Here is a 16,936-nt window from a genome sequence, read left to right on the forward strand (position 1 = left end):
TTCGATGCAAACTGTTCAAAGAATGCATGAATGAGCTAAAGGTTAGCATAATATTTTGCACCAGTCAACAGCACAAGTCTTGTAATTATGTATGCTGGAACATGGGATAGTGTATATTACCAAATTACCCTAAAATTATGCTTGAATTGGAAATGTTTTAACATAAACAAGATTAAATACATTTTTTAAAGACAAAGTTTATACAACACATAAATATACTATTATTATTATTAGCTATATGGTGTAGGGATGCCTGAGGCTTATGCTGCACCAGCCAAAAAAATTCCCGAGTTACCCTAAGAGAGAGAGAGAGAGAGAGAGAGAGAGAGAAGTAAAAGGGAATCACCAAGAAAGAGAAGAATGATGATATCCAGCTCAGGACCCTGGGTGTGCCAAGCCCATACTCACCAGATGTGAGCCCCTGGGGTTATAGTTAGGGTAGGAGAATACTGGTATTTTAATAGTGGCAAATAGATTATACACTTGGAGGGGTTGAATTATAAACAGTGGAGGAGGAAATGGATCTGGGAGTTACAATACAGGCAGATATGAAGTTTTCTGAACAGTGTGAACAGGCAGCCAGGAGAGCCCATAGTGTCCATAGAGCCCATAGTGTCCTAGCTCAAAAGTTCAAATCACATAGGTTGGTGCTAGTTAGATAAATTATCTATTATAATTACTTAGAACTGACAAATGTAATGGTATAGCGTTTATGGTATATGTAGCTTATGGTAATCGAGCTTATGGTATATGTATTTTGTATCTCCTATCAAGTGATAGGAGATACAAAATACATATACCATAAGCTCGATATTGCAAAATATATATATAAAATCAATAACGTAAACTTCATAACATAACCAGTGCATAGTGTTATTACTGCATTAGTTATATTAGTTTAAGGTAGTATTTTTAATTATATTGAATTTGAACTAAATCATGGTTCAGACCAGAGCAGCTGCACAAAGCTGTGTGGAGAAAGCTGCACAAAGCAATGACTCCTTAATGCATTCTGCTGTCTATGCATGCCGTGATGGCGTTTTTCTGTCCAGAACTATTTTCAGTATGGCATGTATCCTTCCATTATTATGGAGGATCCTGTCATCTGGAGAGTACATCTAAGCATGCTTGTGGATCAGGTTTATCCTGTAATGCTGATGTATCTTGATAGTGATGGACACAGGATAAGAATTTCGAAGAAATGGTATGCAGTATCTATGACCCATATAGTTGCCAGATGTGAATTCTATTGAGAATCTGCGGGATTATCCAGAATTATGTACTTAAGATAGACTTTAGCAACAAGTGAAGCTGAAGGATTTAAAGGCCTTCTTGACAGGACTGCAGTAACATCACCAGGGACACCTGTGTGTATCTAGTTGAATTCTTGCCATATGGAATTGCTGCTCTCATCCCTACTAAAGGTGGATCTATATGCTGCTAGATATGTTCTCTGATATTTTAGTAGGACAGTATATTATAAACTAATTCTTGTGGGATTTGACGTTTGAATGCATAATTGATTAAGAACTTGCTCAGACCTGTAATTGGCAGTGATAGTCATAGCATTTTGGAAAGTGCTTAGGAAGTGTAACAACTGAAAATCATTGCTTAATTTAAAAAAAGTAAATAATCACTACCAGGCATCACCTGGTGATTTCAAACTTTGTTTTTAAACAATTTTATTAATTTTTGTATTCTACTCTTACCATAGGAAAGAGTAAAATTACAAATTTATTAGCATTTTACACAAACTTCTTAAGATTAATTTGTACACATTTACTTTTTATTGCAATTATTCTATGTAATAAACATTCTATAGTAATAAATGAGATCCAAACTCCTATTAAAAAAGGCAAAAAATTTGTGTTTCTGTTATTCAAGATTTCTATTATCTGAGGCGGTCTTTGTCCTATTCATCTTGGATTATCAAGGAGGTTTCATTGCACAAGTAAAGTGCATAAATAAAATTTAGTGTAATTTTGTTTTTATTGCACAAAAATTATTTTATGATATTAATTTTACTAATTTTTAAATATATATAATAACTTTTGGAATATTTTGCAAACCCCTTGGAGTATCTCTGGGAAGGAATGTAATGGACTTGATTACAGTTGTTGCCCACTGTAATTGATTCAGCTTCAATCCATCTTGTTGAATGAGTGTTGTGCATTTGAAAAAAGATTTTGGTTGGACCATAATCAACGTGTTTTATTTGAGTATGTTTGTACTTGTATATTCTAAAATACTCTGCAATGATTTCCTGATCATTAAACAATGTAAAGATAGGTTTCATTATGCTCACTTCATATAAAACTTGACACATGTTGATGAGTTAAATTATATTTTAAAATGTATTTATAATTTTTATTATTTTTTTTATTTTCAGATTTTCTAAAAAGAAATCTCATTTTCGTGGTTTAACATTTGGTTTTGCACAAAGTGTTCCACCTTTTGCCTATGCTGCAGCTATGTATTATGGCAGCCATTTAGTTTCACAGAAAGAGTTAACATTTGCAAACCTTTTCAAGTAAGTAAAAAATTAGTAGTTTGACTTTCTTATTTAAATGGACCTTTCTCTCTTTTTTTTTTTTTTACATAAGTTGGTTTAGTGAGTGCCATCATAGGATTAATGGCGCTTATAATATATATATATATATATATATATATATATATATATATATATATATATAAAATGATTTATTGTCAATAAATAAAATCGGTGGTACACCAGTTCAGGCAAACTAGAGGGATTGATAAACATCAAATTATGATAACAAACAAACAACAACATAAATAAGCACAAAGCTCTAAAGATATTGTTGAAACTGGAAACACAGTCTTTTGAAGTTAATAGTTTAAAATGAGCAAGTCAAATTTTTTTTTTTTTTTTCTGTAAACCTTGTTATGAAGCCATATATCAGGGTTAAGGTCAAAATGGGTGACCAGTTTAACCATATTGAAGAATAAAGAGTCAAGCAATCTGTTAAATCTGTAAAGTTTAAACCAGAGGGACAGAGTGGCCCTGGCAGTTTTCAGTGGAATTCACTGTTGAAGGAGATCCCGAATGTTTAGGAAGTTGCTTTAGCTGGCAATGATGGATAGAAGACATTGGACAGATTTGAATTACCACAGGCATAGTTTAAATAACAGGTATGAATTAAAAAGTAACAGGCATGATTTAAATTTATTTGTAAATTTTACGTTGAGATACCACAATAGGAAGTCCAAACTTAGCATTTAACCACGTGATGAGAAATTATTTAGCTGATGTGATAGGCTGAAGGGCAGATTTTGAGATGAAATGACTAGATTAGCAGGCATAGAGGAAGTGGAGGAGTAAAATATAGATGGCAAAATATTTCTGGATGGTGTTCAGATTATTAATGAAAGTAAGGTCTCAATTCATATTTCATGTCACATTTCAGTGTTAGGGGATAACAAAAATCCTCTTCACAGCCATTTAGTATTATTGTAATACAGTACTATAGACTAGGGAAAAATCCTTATAAAAATATTGCTAAATATCAAATAAGGTTTGAAGCTGTGCACTTCTAATAGTAGTATTTTCTCTTCTTTGCTAGTGAAAGGAGCTCCCAGCAACTAATATATATTCCCAGTGTATTGAGATACCACAATAGGAAGTCCAAACTTAGCATTTAACCACGTGATGAGAAATTATTTAGCTGATGTGATAGGCTGAAGGGCAGATTTTGAGATGAAATGACTAGATTAGCAGGCATAGAGGAAGTGGAGGAGTAAAATATAGATGGCAAAATACAGCTTTACAGCCAGGGAAGCAAGCATCAGAAGATCAAATTACCTGCTGGTAACAATTATAAAACCTATAGGCTGATATTTCAGGGGGCATGATAAAAATGGAGTTAGAGAAAATAAAACCCTGTCCATGACCAGCAAACTTGAATTCCAGCAGCCTTTGCTGCGGTGCCCAGGGAGACAGTTTATCACCAGGTCACAGAGACATTAGGAGCTGCATCTCCCTCTCATTTAATTAAATGAATGAAAATCTGTCATTAATTATAATTGTTTTTAATCTGATAACAAAAAAATTCTGACAGCTCATTAGGGATGAATAAGACAATAACAGACAAGAATTATTTAAATTTGATCCAGACAAACATTGGGTCACAATTAAGCTATGGTAGAACACACCATCAAAGGCACTATGAAACATTGATAGAGAATTAGAAAGACTGAGGACATGCATTAGAGAGGGCCCCTTGTGGAATAAATTAAGGAAAAAAAAGTCTGAAATGGCCATTACAGATGTACAAAAGTCAGTTCGTCACCATTATTAAATTTCTATGCAGAGACAGACTTGGAGAGGGGTGCAAATTTATTGCTACTTGAATATATTCAATTCCAAAAGAACACCATATCCTGAAAACAAACGTATGAATGATTCCAAGTCAATCTATAGAATTCTTTGTAACTAACATCAAGATACATTCACACACCAACAGCTTTGTCTGATAAAAGGACTATGTTGAACATTTCTTGTATTGTCATGCTGCTTTCTGTCTACCCAAATGTCTGAATCAAATTTGGATCCCTCTTGAGACAAAAAAATTTCAGCTATTAAACAGAATCCCTTTGTTTTCTAATGTTAGACTTTTATTTTCAAAAAGCCCTCCAGTTGATTATGGATAGTTAAATTGGTGAAGCAGTATACCATTATATGGGTCCACTTTTATGTCCAGCACACTGGAAATATTTAATTTGAAAATATGTTCAAAATGCTTAGCAAGTCAGTAGTGTTTTTTTTTTCAGTTGCCAAACAAAATACTTAACCATTAGCATTAGTAGAGGCACATGATGCAAGAAATCAAGCTTATGCAGCATCAGCCAAAATAAAAAAAAAAAAAAAAAACTCTCCCTTTCACCCCTCCATTCATTCCAAATACCAGTCCAGCCCAGCATTAAATTTATTTAGGCTTTCAACTTAAACAACAAAGAATGGAAGTCTGTTCCACCAACTACCCACTGGCTAAAGGCAAACTTCCGCACATCTATCCTACATCTGTCTTTCCTCAATTTGAATTTATGCCCTCTCAGGTGATTATTCTGAGCAAGAGGAAGAATCCCATCAGCATTGAGCATGCTCAAACCATTCAAGGCTTTATAATACATCTCAATCAGATCACCTTGCAGGTGCCTAGTCAACAGACACTAATTTGCAAAATTTAAGCCTTTCTTCGTAAGAGCAACCCTTTGTTCCATTCACTAATCTTGTTGCCCTTCTCTATACTCGTTCCAACAGCCCTACATTCTTCTTAAAATGAGGCCTCCTGACCATTGCCTTATACAAGGGGATAATCACCTCCTTATCCCTGCTAGAAAAATTCCTGTATATCATTGACAAGACACCATGAGCTAATCTTGCAGACCATCTGCACAGCTCAGAAAACTTCATATCTGTCAGCACAATGACCCCTAGGTCCTTTTCGTTCTTTACCACTGTCATTGTAGTACCACAGAGTTGACACATTAACTCTGGAGTTACTGCTTCCCAAATGTAGTACTTTACATTTGTCAATGTTAAACTTTATTTGCCACCTCTCAGCCCATCTGCTCAACTTTTCTAGATCCTGTTGCAGCAGCTTACTGTCATTAGTGTCTTTAACAACCCTGCCAACCTTCGTATCATCTTCAAATTTGGACATTAAGCTTGATATACATTTATAAATACAGAAAACAACAATGGACCCAATACTGGACCCTGAGGGACTCCACTAATAACATTAGTCCACGATGAGCAGTAACCATTGATTACCACTCTCTGTCTTCTCCCACTCAACCATCCCTTTATCCATAGCAACAATTTGCCACCAGTTCCACACTGCTACAATTTGTTCAGCAATCTTCCATGTGCAACAGTATCAAAAGCCTTCCTAAGATCCAGATATATGATATCAAAGTTATTCCCTGCATCCATTTCCTTTGTGACCACATCATAGTATCCAATCAAATTGGTCAGGCAAGACTTTCCCTTAACAAAACCATGCTGTGTCTGAGCTATAACTGAAGTCTTGTCTAGATGATCCTGCAGTGCTTCTTTTACCATTGTCTCAATTAATTTTCCTGGAACAGAAGTTAAACTAACGGGTCTATAATTACTTGTGTCACCCTTTGATCCTCCTTTGTGATTTGGGGTCACATTAGCACATCTCCAGTCCATGGGTACCTCCCCTGAGTCCAAAGAAGCTCTCGTAATTATGGCTAAGGGTTTGCTTACTTCCTTTGCTGCCTCCTTTAATATAACTGGTTAGATCCCATCCACACCAGGTGCCTTTTTTATGTTTATCTTCAACAATTTCTCCTCCACTTTCCTCTTAGTTATTACAAAATCATCTAGCTCACTGCCAGAGTTCAATTCACCTCTGGTATTCCCCTCCCTAAATAACTCCTCATGTGTGAATGTAGATGCAAAATACTCATTTAGTTTGTTAGCCACCTGAGCAGGATCATCAACAGTTGAACCATCAATATCCAGTGGACCAATCTGATTCATCCCCTTCCTTCTAGAGTTTACATAGGTAAAGAACTCTTTGCTGTTTTTCTTTGCATCCTTTGCCCAATATTTTTCTCATAATCTGCCTTAGCCTGCCTAACCTCCTTTGTGACTTGATTACAGACCAGCTTATATCTATCATAGGCTTCCATGTCACCCATTAATTTATATATATTCCATACATTTTTCTTCTCTGCCACATGTCTCATTAGTTCATCTGAATCCATTTAGGCCTAAACCTTGAACAGTATTTCTTAGTTGGTATGTAAAGCCTAGTAGCTTCCAAGATAAATTCTTTGAATGCTTCCCATTTTGAATTTGCTGTTGATAATATCATCAGTCGGTCCCACCGTATAGAATTTAAATACTGTCTCAGACCACCATAGTCGCCTTTACGAAAGCCAAAAACCTTCCCTTTACCACTGATGGTAATTACCTCTTTGAGTAAATCCCCGTTCAGCACATTGTGATCACTGCCACCTAGTGGTTCCTTTATCTGCAGATTCTTAATGCATGAAGAATCACTCCTGATAATCAGATCAAGAGTATAACTCCCTCTAGTTGCCTCCCGAACATGATGATGTAGAAAACAATCATCCAATAAATCCAAAAAAGCCTTGCTAGTGTGTGATTGACCAACCCACAAATTCCAGTCAATATCTGGGAAATTAAAATCCCCCATATAAGACTCTCTGATTTACTGGCCCACTCTATTTCCCTGTACAGTTTCTAATTATACTCATCAGAGTCATTAGGCCTATAACACACTCCTACTCTCAATTTTGATCTCCCAATACTTATGTCACACCAAACTGACCCGACACTGCACTGTCCAGCAATGTCGACTACTGGTTTTGTGTGTTTCTTAACTAAGAGTATAACCCCTCCTCCCTTCCTTCCTATCTTGTCTGTCCTTTCTGTACACATTGTACTCCCCAAATTCCAGTTCTGCATTCCTTATATCTGTGTGACACCACATCTCTGATATCCCAACAATATCTGCCTTTGATGTTTTGAGCAATACCTCAAATTCATCAAATTTATTTACCGAACTCCTAGGAATGGTGCATACGCAAGTATACATGCACCTGTTCCTCTTCTTAGCTACCCTAACACAAACCCATGTGTTTACTTGTACCACAATGACTCCCAGCAGTCTCTAAAATACCCTGCATCTTGTTTTCCAGGCTGCTGCTCATTCCAATAGAAGCAGTGCAGGAATCACTTTCACCTCTGCCAGTGGCTACTGTTAATCTATTATTTCTTGTATCCCTCCCAAGCTAGCAGTTTTCCAACCTACTAACACTGCCTCGATAGCACCAGCAAATATTCTTGAACCTTTTCTATTTAAGTGTATCCCATCCCTGTAGAAGCAATCTCTCCTGTTAACAAGTACAGTCCAGTCTGAAAAAAATTCTACCCCTTGAGCCTTGCACAGTCTGTCCAGGGCCGAGTTGATTGACAGGGCTCTCATCATATACTCCCTCCTATTGTGTCTGGGCAGAATTGCAGACACTTTCAAATTCAACCCTAATTTCACGGCCTTTTTTCAACAGTGACCTGTACCTGTTAAGTAATTCCACCGGTCTCCTACTCTTAATATCATTAGTGCCAATATAACATGGTGATATAACAATGTGACCATTTTTGCCCTTAAAAGATGATATCCACTCTACAGTGTCATTAACCTTCGCCCCTGGCTGACATACCCTGGTCCAACATGATGGAAAAACCACTGCATTTAAGTATAACTGCCAAGCATTATTTACCAAAACTTCTTTCTCTGACAAATATCAGGAGTTTTCTAGTGCTTCAAATAATAAAAAGCACATCTTTTTTTTATAAGCAACCTGATCTGCTTCAATTAACTCCACACTATCAGAAAAGGCTGTTGAAATTAATTTTATTTTCAGCCATCGCAGCATATTAAATATGTGCAGAGCCAAAGAAAAAATACATTTTGTGAGGCCAAAAAGTCATAAACATAATGGGAGCGTAACACCACTGCATGTACAAGTTCTGGGACAGGGATGCATAACACTTACTCTGTTATTCCAACAGCTCTGCATTTAAATATATTTATTTTAGAACACCTTATATGTTGGTTAGAAAGATATTTTGGAAATATATTGTCTATTATTGTTATATAAGATGTCAATATTTAAATTTTACTTACAAAAAATTTATTTAAATTATGACGTTTTAAAACCTAATATTGCCTATCAAGCAAAGGAGCCATGAGTATACATGTATACTAGTTACACTGTATTCAGTTTTTTTTTTTTTATTTCTTTAGGGTTGCTGAAGCTATCATTCTGGGTGCAACAATGATTGGGCAGGCCGTTGCCTTTGCCCCAGATTATCAGAAAGCCAGAATTGCTGCCTATCGAATATTCAAATTGCTAGATTTAGTACCACGTGTTGATGCCTTTAGTAAAGAAGGAATAAAACAGGTATATATTGTGTATGAGTACCATTGCACATTAACCTTTACATTTCAAATTAATATGCTGCAACTCAATAAAACTAATTGAAGTACATAAGTTGCTATTTTATTCTGTTTCTTCTTATAATTACTATGAGCCTCTTTAATTTTTATATTTGGTAAAGTGCGATACATCTATATCACCTACTAAACTCTTTCTTAAAAATATAATTGGTTGCTGGCAGTGAAAGCAGAGGCATGAACAAAGCAATGTGGTTTATTTCTAATACTGAGGTTTATAACTTTAGACGTGAAAATTTATGATAAAATAAATAAAAAAAAGAAAGACATATAACATTCTTGATAGAATGGTCATTAATCTTCTTTTTTATGGGTTTCAGTCCTAGTATGCTGACTAATATACACAGTATGCTCTGATAATAATAATCAATTTATTCTGTAAATAATATTTTTACATATTACCACACAATAATAATTATTATGTTGAGATGATTTTTGCTGGTCCCTTGATTATGTAGTACACAGTACAAAAAAGTGAACAATGAAAGAAATGAAGAATTTAAATTCTTCTGTAATAATTCCATGACTTATGAGAGAGCTAATAAAAATTGGCAAATTGAAAAAAAAAAAAAATTTGGAAAGTGCTGAAATTAAGATTATTTGAACTGTCTTCAGACAACAAAAAAAAAAAAAAAAAAAGAAATTAATACATATACAAAATTATATTGTCATAATAATTTAAATTTAAAGAAAGCTAGAATTAAGAATCCTTAAATAGTAGATAACAATGCATAAAAGCACTTGGGGCGCCTCCGTAGCCAGGTGGGAAGGAGCAGCAGTGCGTAGCACATGCTTCTTGATTAGACCGGGGTTCAAGCCCGTCACCCAAATACGGAGTATGCCGAAAGGTCAAGGAATGACCACCGCATATCCCGGAGCAATATGGCCTTAGTTGCTAATGCTCCTAAAAACCAAATAACAAACAAATAAAAGCACTTGAAAAGAGTTAGACTGAAGACCATACCTTAGCAGGAATTCTGGCAAATTGATATTCTATTCTAATCTTGTCTGTTCATCTTCAGTTAATACAAAAATTGTTAAGACTACAATGCTGTATATTGTTTTGTATATATATATATATATATATATATATATATATATATATATTGGTTGCATACTAAAAATAGTTTAATTTTTTAAATAATTCAATTTTTTTTCCAGAAAATTGAAGGCAACATTAACTTTAATCGAGTATACTTCCAGTATCCTACCCGCCAAGAAGTAAAAGTGTTGAGAGGTTTGAAGTTAAAAGTGTCAAATGGACAGACAGTAGCACTGGTTGGTCATAGTGGGTGTGGAAAGAGTACCTGCATCCAGTTGTTGGAAAGATTTTATGATTGTGCTAAAGGTGAAGTGGTAAGCATTGCAGAAATTCTTTTCCATTTATTGTGATATCCCTGAAGTTTTAATATTACCATGTATAGTAATTACTCTATACATACACTCCTGCCCAAAAGTTTGGAATCACAGCATGTGACAACAGTTTTCGCTAATTTTTTTTTGAAATTAGCTATGACAATGTAAGGTTTAATATATATATAAAGACTATAAACATACTACAAAGTATTTTAAGAATTTTTTATTAAGAATTGAAAAATTTACATAAAAAAATTTAAGCGATTAATATTAACAATTATACTGATTTTTCATCAAAATCTCCATGAGATTTTATCACTGCCTTACTCAGACATGACTTTCTGGTGATTAATTTTATAATAGTGTCTTGACTAACATTATTCCAAGTGATCTGCAAGGTTCCCCATAAATTTTGTGAAGCTGGAAAGACCTCACAGACTAGCTCTATTGGGTTTAAGTCAGGCAATTGGGATGGCCACACCATAATTTGCAATACCCTCTCCTGTTGTTTGGTTGCTAGAAAGTCCCTGCACAGCTTAGAGCTATACTTCGGGTCATTGTCTTGTTGTAATATAAAATTTCTTCCACAAAGTCAAGAGAGATCCATTATGTTCAAGAATATTTTTGTAGCCTTTTTGTTTTCCCTCAAAATTCTTTCAATTCCAACAATGTCACCACTCCAGAAAAACAGAAGCAACTCCAGATCATGAAGGAACCACCCCCATGCTTGACTGTAAGCACTAAACAATGTGGCACCATTTTTTTCTTCAGTTGATCGTCTCACATAAATCCTACGCTTGGACGCAAAAATTTCAAATTTGGATTTATTTGTATACAGTGCATTTTTCTATTCTTCAATTATCCAATGTTGATGGCTCTTATCCCAAGCCAACTGTTTCCTTTTGATTTTCTGGTTTTAATAAGGTTTTTTGGACTGCTGCATGATGGTGAAGTCCTGCTTGTTTAAGACAAACTTTTACATGGACGTAAAAGGAGTTTATTCCTATTGAACTTAGCTTGAATTTCAGGCAAAGTAAGTCATCAATTGTGTTTATAAATCAATGTTAAGAGTCTCTTTTAATGGTCTTACCTTGTGCTTCCATCGTTATTTGCAGTCTTCCTAATCGTGGTTTGCCCTTTAAACTGCCAGTCTCCTTGAATCATCAAATAGTAGTTTGTACTCCCTTTAAATGAAACACCTAGTTTTTTGTCAATGCTTCTAATGGAATAACTTTATTTATACAGAGTATAGAGTTATAATAGCACTTCTTTTTTTCAACACACAATTCCTTATTTCTTGCCACGTTTATCACGAAATACAGCCAGGCCTCGCATAACACAAGTTTGATTAATGCATTTTTCAGGTACCATGATTTGAAAAAATTATACCACTTTTTTTCTTTACACAATGCAAATTTCCAATTAACGTGATCTTTTTTTTTATGTGATAGTTGAAAAAGATTCGAATCACGCACTAAACATCTGACAGCCAATAAACAAGCATTTGCCCACTTCCCGCCTCAGTGTATTCCATCAACCATCAGAAATAGATGTGTTACTTTTTTGTCTACTGCTAATAAAGTCACATGCAGATGCATTTAAAATTTCTAATTTTCTTCTCCCGTTAATTATGGATAAAAGAAAGAGTGAAAAATAACATGATTGCAATAAAAAAAAAAAAAGTTACTACTTTAGCTGAAAAACTTGAAGTTATTAAAAAAACATGAAAGTGGTGCAAACCATGCAAAAATTGTAAGAGATCTAGGATACAGTGAGTCTACCATACGAACTATCTTGAGCCATAAGGATGAATATAAAGAGAAAGGTAAAGTTTCATCAACTTCTTTTGTTTTACAAAATACCAGAAACAGAACCTCCAATAATGATTGAAATGGAAAGTCTTTTATCACTTTGATTTCAATCAAAGAAAAATTCCACTATCTAAGGACAATATTCAGAGCAAAGCTATTAACATTTTTACTAAGCTCAAGGGGAGACTGAAAACATTTGTTGCTAGTTCAGGGTGGTTTGAACGTTTTAAAAATTGATTGAGCAAGACTGCATAATGTTAAAGTAACAGGGGAAGCTGCTAGTGTTGATGAAAATGCTGTAGCCAAATTTCCTGCAGACTTCCAAAAAATCATTCAGGATGGTGAATACGATGATCTGCAAATATTTAATGTAGACAAAACTGGCCTATTTTGGAAAACTTACTTTTAAAGTTAATCTTACTTATAAAGTTAATCTTATAATCTTACTTTTAAAGCTTTGTTGCTTTTAGATAATGCACCTGGACATCCTTCTGCACTTGGTTACTTAAATGAAAATGTGAAAGTTGTTTTTTTTTTTACTGGCGAATACGACTTCGTTATTGCAACCCATGGACCAAGGGACAATTGCAACTTTCAAGGCTTACTATCTCTCTAGAACACTTGCACAGGCACTTGAAGCTACAACAGGAGACAATGCAATTTCTGTACCAGAATTTTGGATAAAATATAATACGAGTGGCCATTGAAAACATTCATGCATCATGGGAAGAAGTGACAGCCAGCAATACGAGAGCAGTTTGGAAGCATCTTTTACCCCATTCCGCAAACGATTTTACTGGCTTCAAAGGTGTAGTTCAAAAAGTTATTGAAGACATAACTAATATTGGTAATGACATTGGTTTCAAAGGCTTGGATATGGCTAACGTTCGAGAATCACTAAATTTGCATTCAGAACAGTTAAGTGACAACGATCTCTTTCAAATAGAGGAACAGCATGCATAATACAAAGAAGCTGAAGAAAAAGAGTGTGAGCCAAAAGAGATAACGGTAAAAGAAATAGGTGAAATCTTTAGTATCACAGAGAACCTTAAACAAAAGGTAATGGATGTTGATCCTAACATAAAAAGAAGCATGTTATGTCGCCAGGGCCTAGAGAAGCTTGTTGTCGGCTTTCAGAAATTGTATGATGAAAAAAATAAAGTGAAAACTGTTCAAACGACTGTGTTCAAATATTTCCTTAGCAAGTAGTTAGTTTCTTCATTATGTATTTTATGCAATAAACATTTAATTCTATAATTATTTTTACTGTCTTTTACCTGGTATAACCGTTTTGACACTGGGGTCTCCTGAATAGGGAAACTTATTTTATAACCACTCAGTATATTCAAAGATATATTTTTTTATTGTTATAATTTTTTTTCAGCTCATTGATGATAAAAACGTTCAAGACTACAATGTATCATGTGTTAGATCACAAATTGGTATTGTATCACAAGAACCAGTGCTCTTTGGATATAGTATAGCTGAAAATATAGCATATGGTGACAATTCTCGCCGAGTACCTATGCACGAAATAATCGATGCCGCTCGCCAATCTAATATACACAATTTTGTGACATCTCTTCCAGAGGTGAGTATTTTCTGAGATTTTTACTTTTTTTTTTTTTTTGTAACATATATAAGCTGCTATGTGCCTTGTTTTAATGTCAAAAATTTTCATGAAATGAAAATTAAAATGAAATTTTTTGACATGATTTCTTAATTTTATTCTTCTCTCTTCTTTCTGAAAGAACAAACAAACAAAAAAATATTAAAAAGTACTATATTCTTGGGCTATATCCTTTTTTTTTAAATCAAGTAATTCATAAGCAGAATGTTTGATAGTTCAGCTCCCAAGTGGCAAACTCTTTCTGAATGGGCCATTTAGGGCTATTAAAAGTATTTTTCTGGTGGAAAAAAGGTATTATTATATTTTACCACATGATTGAACTCAAAAGAAAAATTAATTATGACAAATTATATTTTTTTATTTTAAGGAAATGAAATCATATAGACTAACCCAATGGCAAGCAGCTTTGTTCGGTTGCAAGCAAATATATACTTTCTACAACATCATGGATTAATTTGAATTTTTTTTGTAAAAGATTTCCATTGGTTTATGTGTTGAGAATTTCAGTTATGCCCTCAATGAGATAACAGTAATGAGTAAAAACACTTTTTTATAGGGGTATGAAACAAATGTTGGTGATAGAGGAACACAGCTTAGTGGAGGACAGAAACAACGAATAGCTATTGCCCGTGCTCTAGTACGCAATCCCAGAATTCTTCTATTAGATGAAGCTACCTCAGCATTAGATAGTGAAAGTGAAAAGGTAATTTGGACAAAAAATAAAAAATATTAATTTTAATAATTTGCGACAAACAGGGATAATACTTTCATTACTTGCATGTTCAGGTGTGTGCTTAATAATTTGAATGTAATTTAAATATAATTTATGTAAAACACAATCTAGTGACCATTTCACACACTTATTTATCTTCCTACACATGAACCGTAACCTTAGCATTCATGTCTTTTTAGGGGAGTTTAAGATAATTACATAATTTCCTTACGCAAAGTTCATTGTAAGGGCTTAAAAGCAGTCTTCTTTATGTTTTTTTATTACTGTTTTTATATTTTCTGGTATATCCTGTGATGGCAGATTATCCATTAATGTGGAGCCAGGCCAGGGTTTGCTTAAGAATCCTCATTCTGCCATTCCTAATAGGACCTTTCTCCTATTTTGCCCAGTGCAGGGTTAATGAATTACAAACTAATCCCATGCCTTGGTCCAGGTGTCATCCTACCTGGTTTGCAAAAAACAGGGGGGGAGACATTCAGTGAGTTCAAAACATCGATCAGATCGGAAACGTAGATGCACAGTATACTTAGCTTAAACTGAAAGATCTTAAAACCTATTAAGGTTTCCATATAATATTATCCAGTCTGAGGAAGTGAAGCTAGGAATGGAGAGTTATGCTCTTGGTTAAGAAGCATGTAGAATCTAAGGCATGGCACCAAGTTGATGTGGGTGGCCAGTGTAACGCTGAGCCATTTTGGTGTGACATAAACTGGTAAAACAAAAAATGAGAGTAGGAATATGTTATAGGCCTAATGACTGTGATGAGTATAACAAACAACTGTATAGACAAATACAGTGGGCCAGTAAATCAGATTGTCATATAATGGGGATTTATCTTTCCAGATAATGACTGGAACTTGTGGGTTGGTCACTCACACAATAGCAAGACTTTTTTTTTTTTTTTTTTGATTTATTGGATGACTGTTCCTACACCAGCATGTTAGAGAGGCCAACAAAAGAAATTTTGAGTTTTGTTTACTCTGCAAAAAAAGATTGCCAATTTCTGGGGTATCCATATCTGTATAGAAGTTTGTTTTGTTTATTTATATATATTTTTTAATTTGAATAAAGATATATATTTATATATATATTTTTTTCTTGTATCATTTAATATATTCTAAAAGGACTTTGGTGGCCAAGGTCCTTTTAGTTCTTTTTTCGTGCAGTTCTAATGTACTGCATGAAAAATAGTACTAATAGAAAAATTCAAAATAGTACTAATAGATACATAATGAGTCATTTGGACATGAAAATAATACTGAATTATTTTATATATATATTATTATTATTAATTTACATGACTAATCTTGTTTTTACTGCTTCATAGGTTGTTCAAGAAGCATTAGATAAAGCCAGTGAAGGTAGAACTTGTATCGTAATAGCCCATAGACTTTCCACAATTCAAAATGCAGACAAAATTGTTGTCATTCAGAATGGAAGAGTGGTGGAGATGGGAAGACATCAAGAGCTTTTGACCCTGAAGGGACATTATTATAATCTTTGCAATGTACAGGGTAATGTTTCAGAATAATTCATCAGAATTTTCAAGTGGTGAAAATGAGACAGCATCAAGATCTGTTAGCTCTGAAGGGACAGTATTTATAACCTCTGTTAATGTACAGGATAATTTAGCAGAATAATTATTTTGTCGATGGCAATATTTTTGTGGATTATAATTCCATTTTGGAATTGGTTTACATATTGTGGGGGGGGGGGAGTAGAGGAACTGTGGGATTGTATAGTTGATATTTGAGTTTTGGCTAATTGAACTGTTGGCATCCGTGCTTTTTCAATTAAGTATACCTTTGAATGTTGCTGCTTAAGATTAGTTTATGGTAGAACGTACAGTTTTAGAAGTTCAGCAATTAACTGAAAACCATTTTAGTGTAAATAATATTACTCCAAAAAATGTTAGAATACGAACTTTTTTTATTATTATTATTAATTGTACTAATTAAGTTCAATTTTGATATCATTTCATACATTTGAAGCCCTAGATCATGGGATATGAAGTTATGAGATTTATATTTTGTATTCAACTTTTATTTCAGTTTACTTTGGTATAGAATTTTTCTAACCGAAAAGATGCCGAGTTGTATAATATAAAGTTTTTATATTAGAAGTTTACAGTATTGTAAAAAAAAAAAATGAACAAAAGATAGCATAATAGGAAAAGTAACGTATATATTTTTGTTTACGTTATAATTGGATCGACAAAAGATAGTTTAAAATAATAATAATTATTATAATATAAACACTTCAAGGACAAGTATTTTTAAGGCAAAACCAAGGTTACAACTTAAAACTACTTAACATCTTAAAGGGATAGATGAGACCAGTCATATTTTTGATTAGTGGTGGTTGTGCA

At 34.0% G+C, this 16,936-nt stretch overlaps 1 protein-coding gene across 1 annotated transcript in view; it reads left to right on the forward strand.

Annotated features, from left to right (window-relative positions):
- LOC150090691 (ATP-dependent translocase ABCB1-like) overlaps positions 1-16,217 on the forward strand; it is a 125,549-nt gene extending 109,332 nt beyond the window's left edge. Inside the window, exons 22-27 of the mRNA XM_090379448.1 lie at positions 2,390-2,530; positions 8,829-8,985; positions 10,200-10,394; positions 13,590-13,796; positions 14,392-14,538; positions 15,896-16,217. Coding sequence (XP_090235574.1) covers positions 2,390-2,530; positions 8,829-8,985; positions 10,200-10,394; positions 13,590-13,796; positions 14,392-14,538; positions 15,896-16,099 — 1,051 coding nt within the window. The 3' untranslated portion in view covers positions 16,100-16,217. The remainder of the gene's footprint in view (positions 1-2,389; positions 2,531-8,828; positions 8,986-10,199; positions 10,395-13,589; positions 13,797-14,391; positions 14,539-15,895) is intronic.
- Positions 16,218-16,936: the final 719 nt, after the last annotated feature.

This window comes from Mastigoproctus giganteus, chromosome 1 (assembly GCF_048544385.1).
Source record: "Mastigoproctus giganteus isolate SK-2022 chromosome 1, ASM4854438v1, whole genome shotgun sequence".
NCBI classification, from domain to species: domain Eukaryota; kingdom Metazoa; phylum Arthropoda; class Arachnida; order Uropygi; family Thelyphonidae; genus Mastigoproctus; species Mastigoproctus giganteus.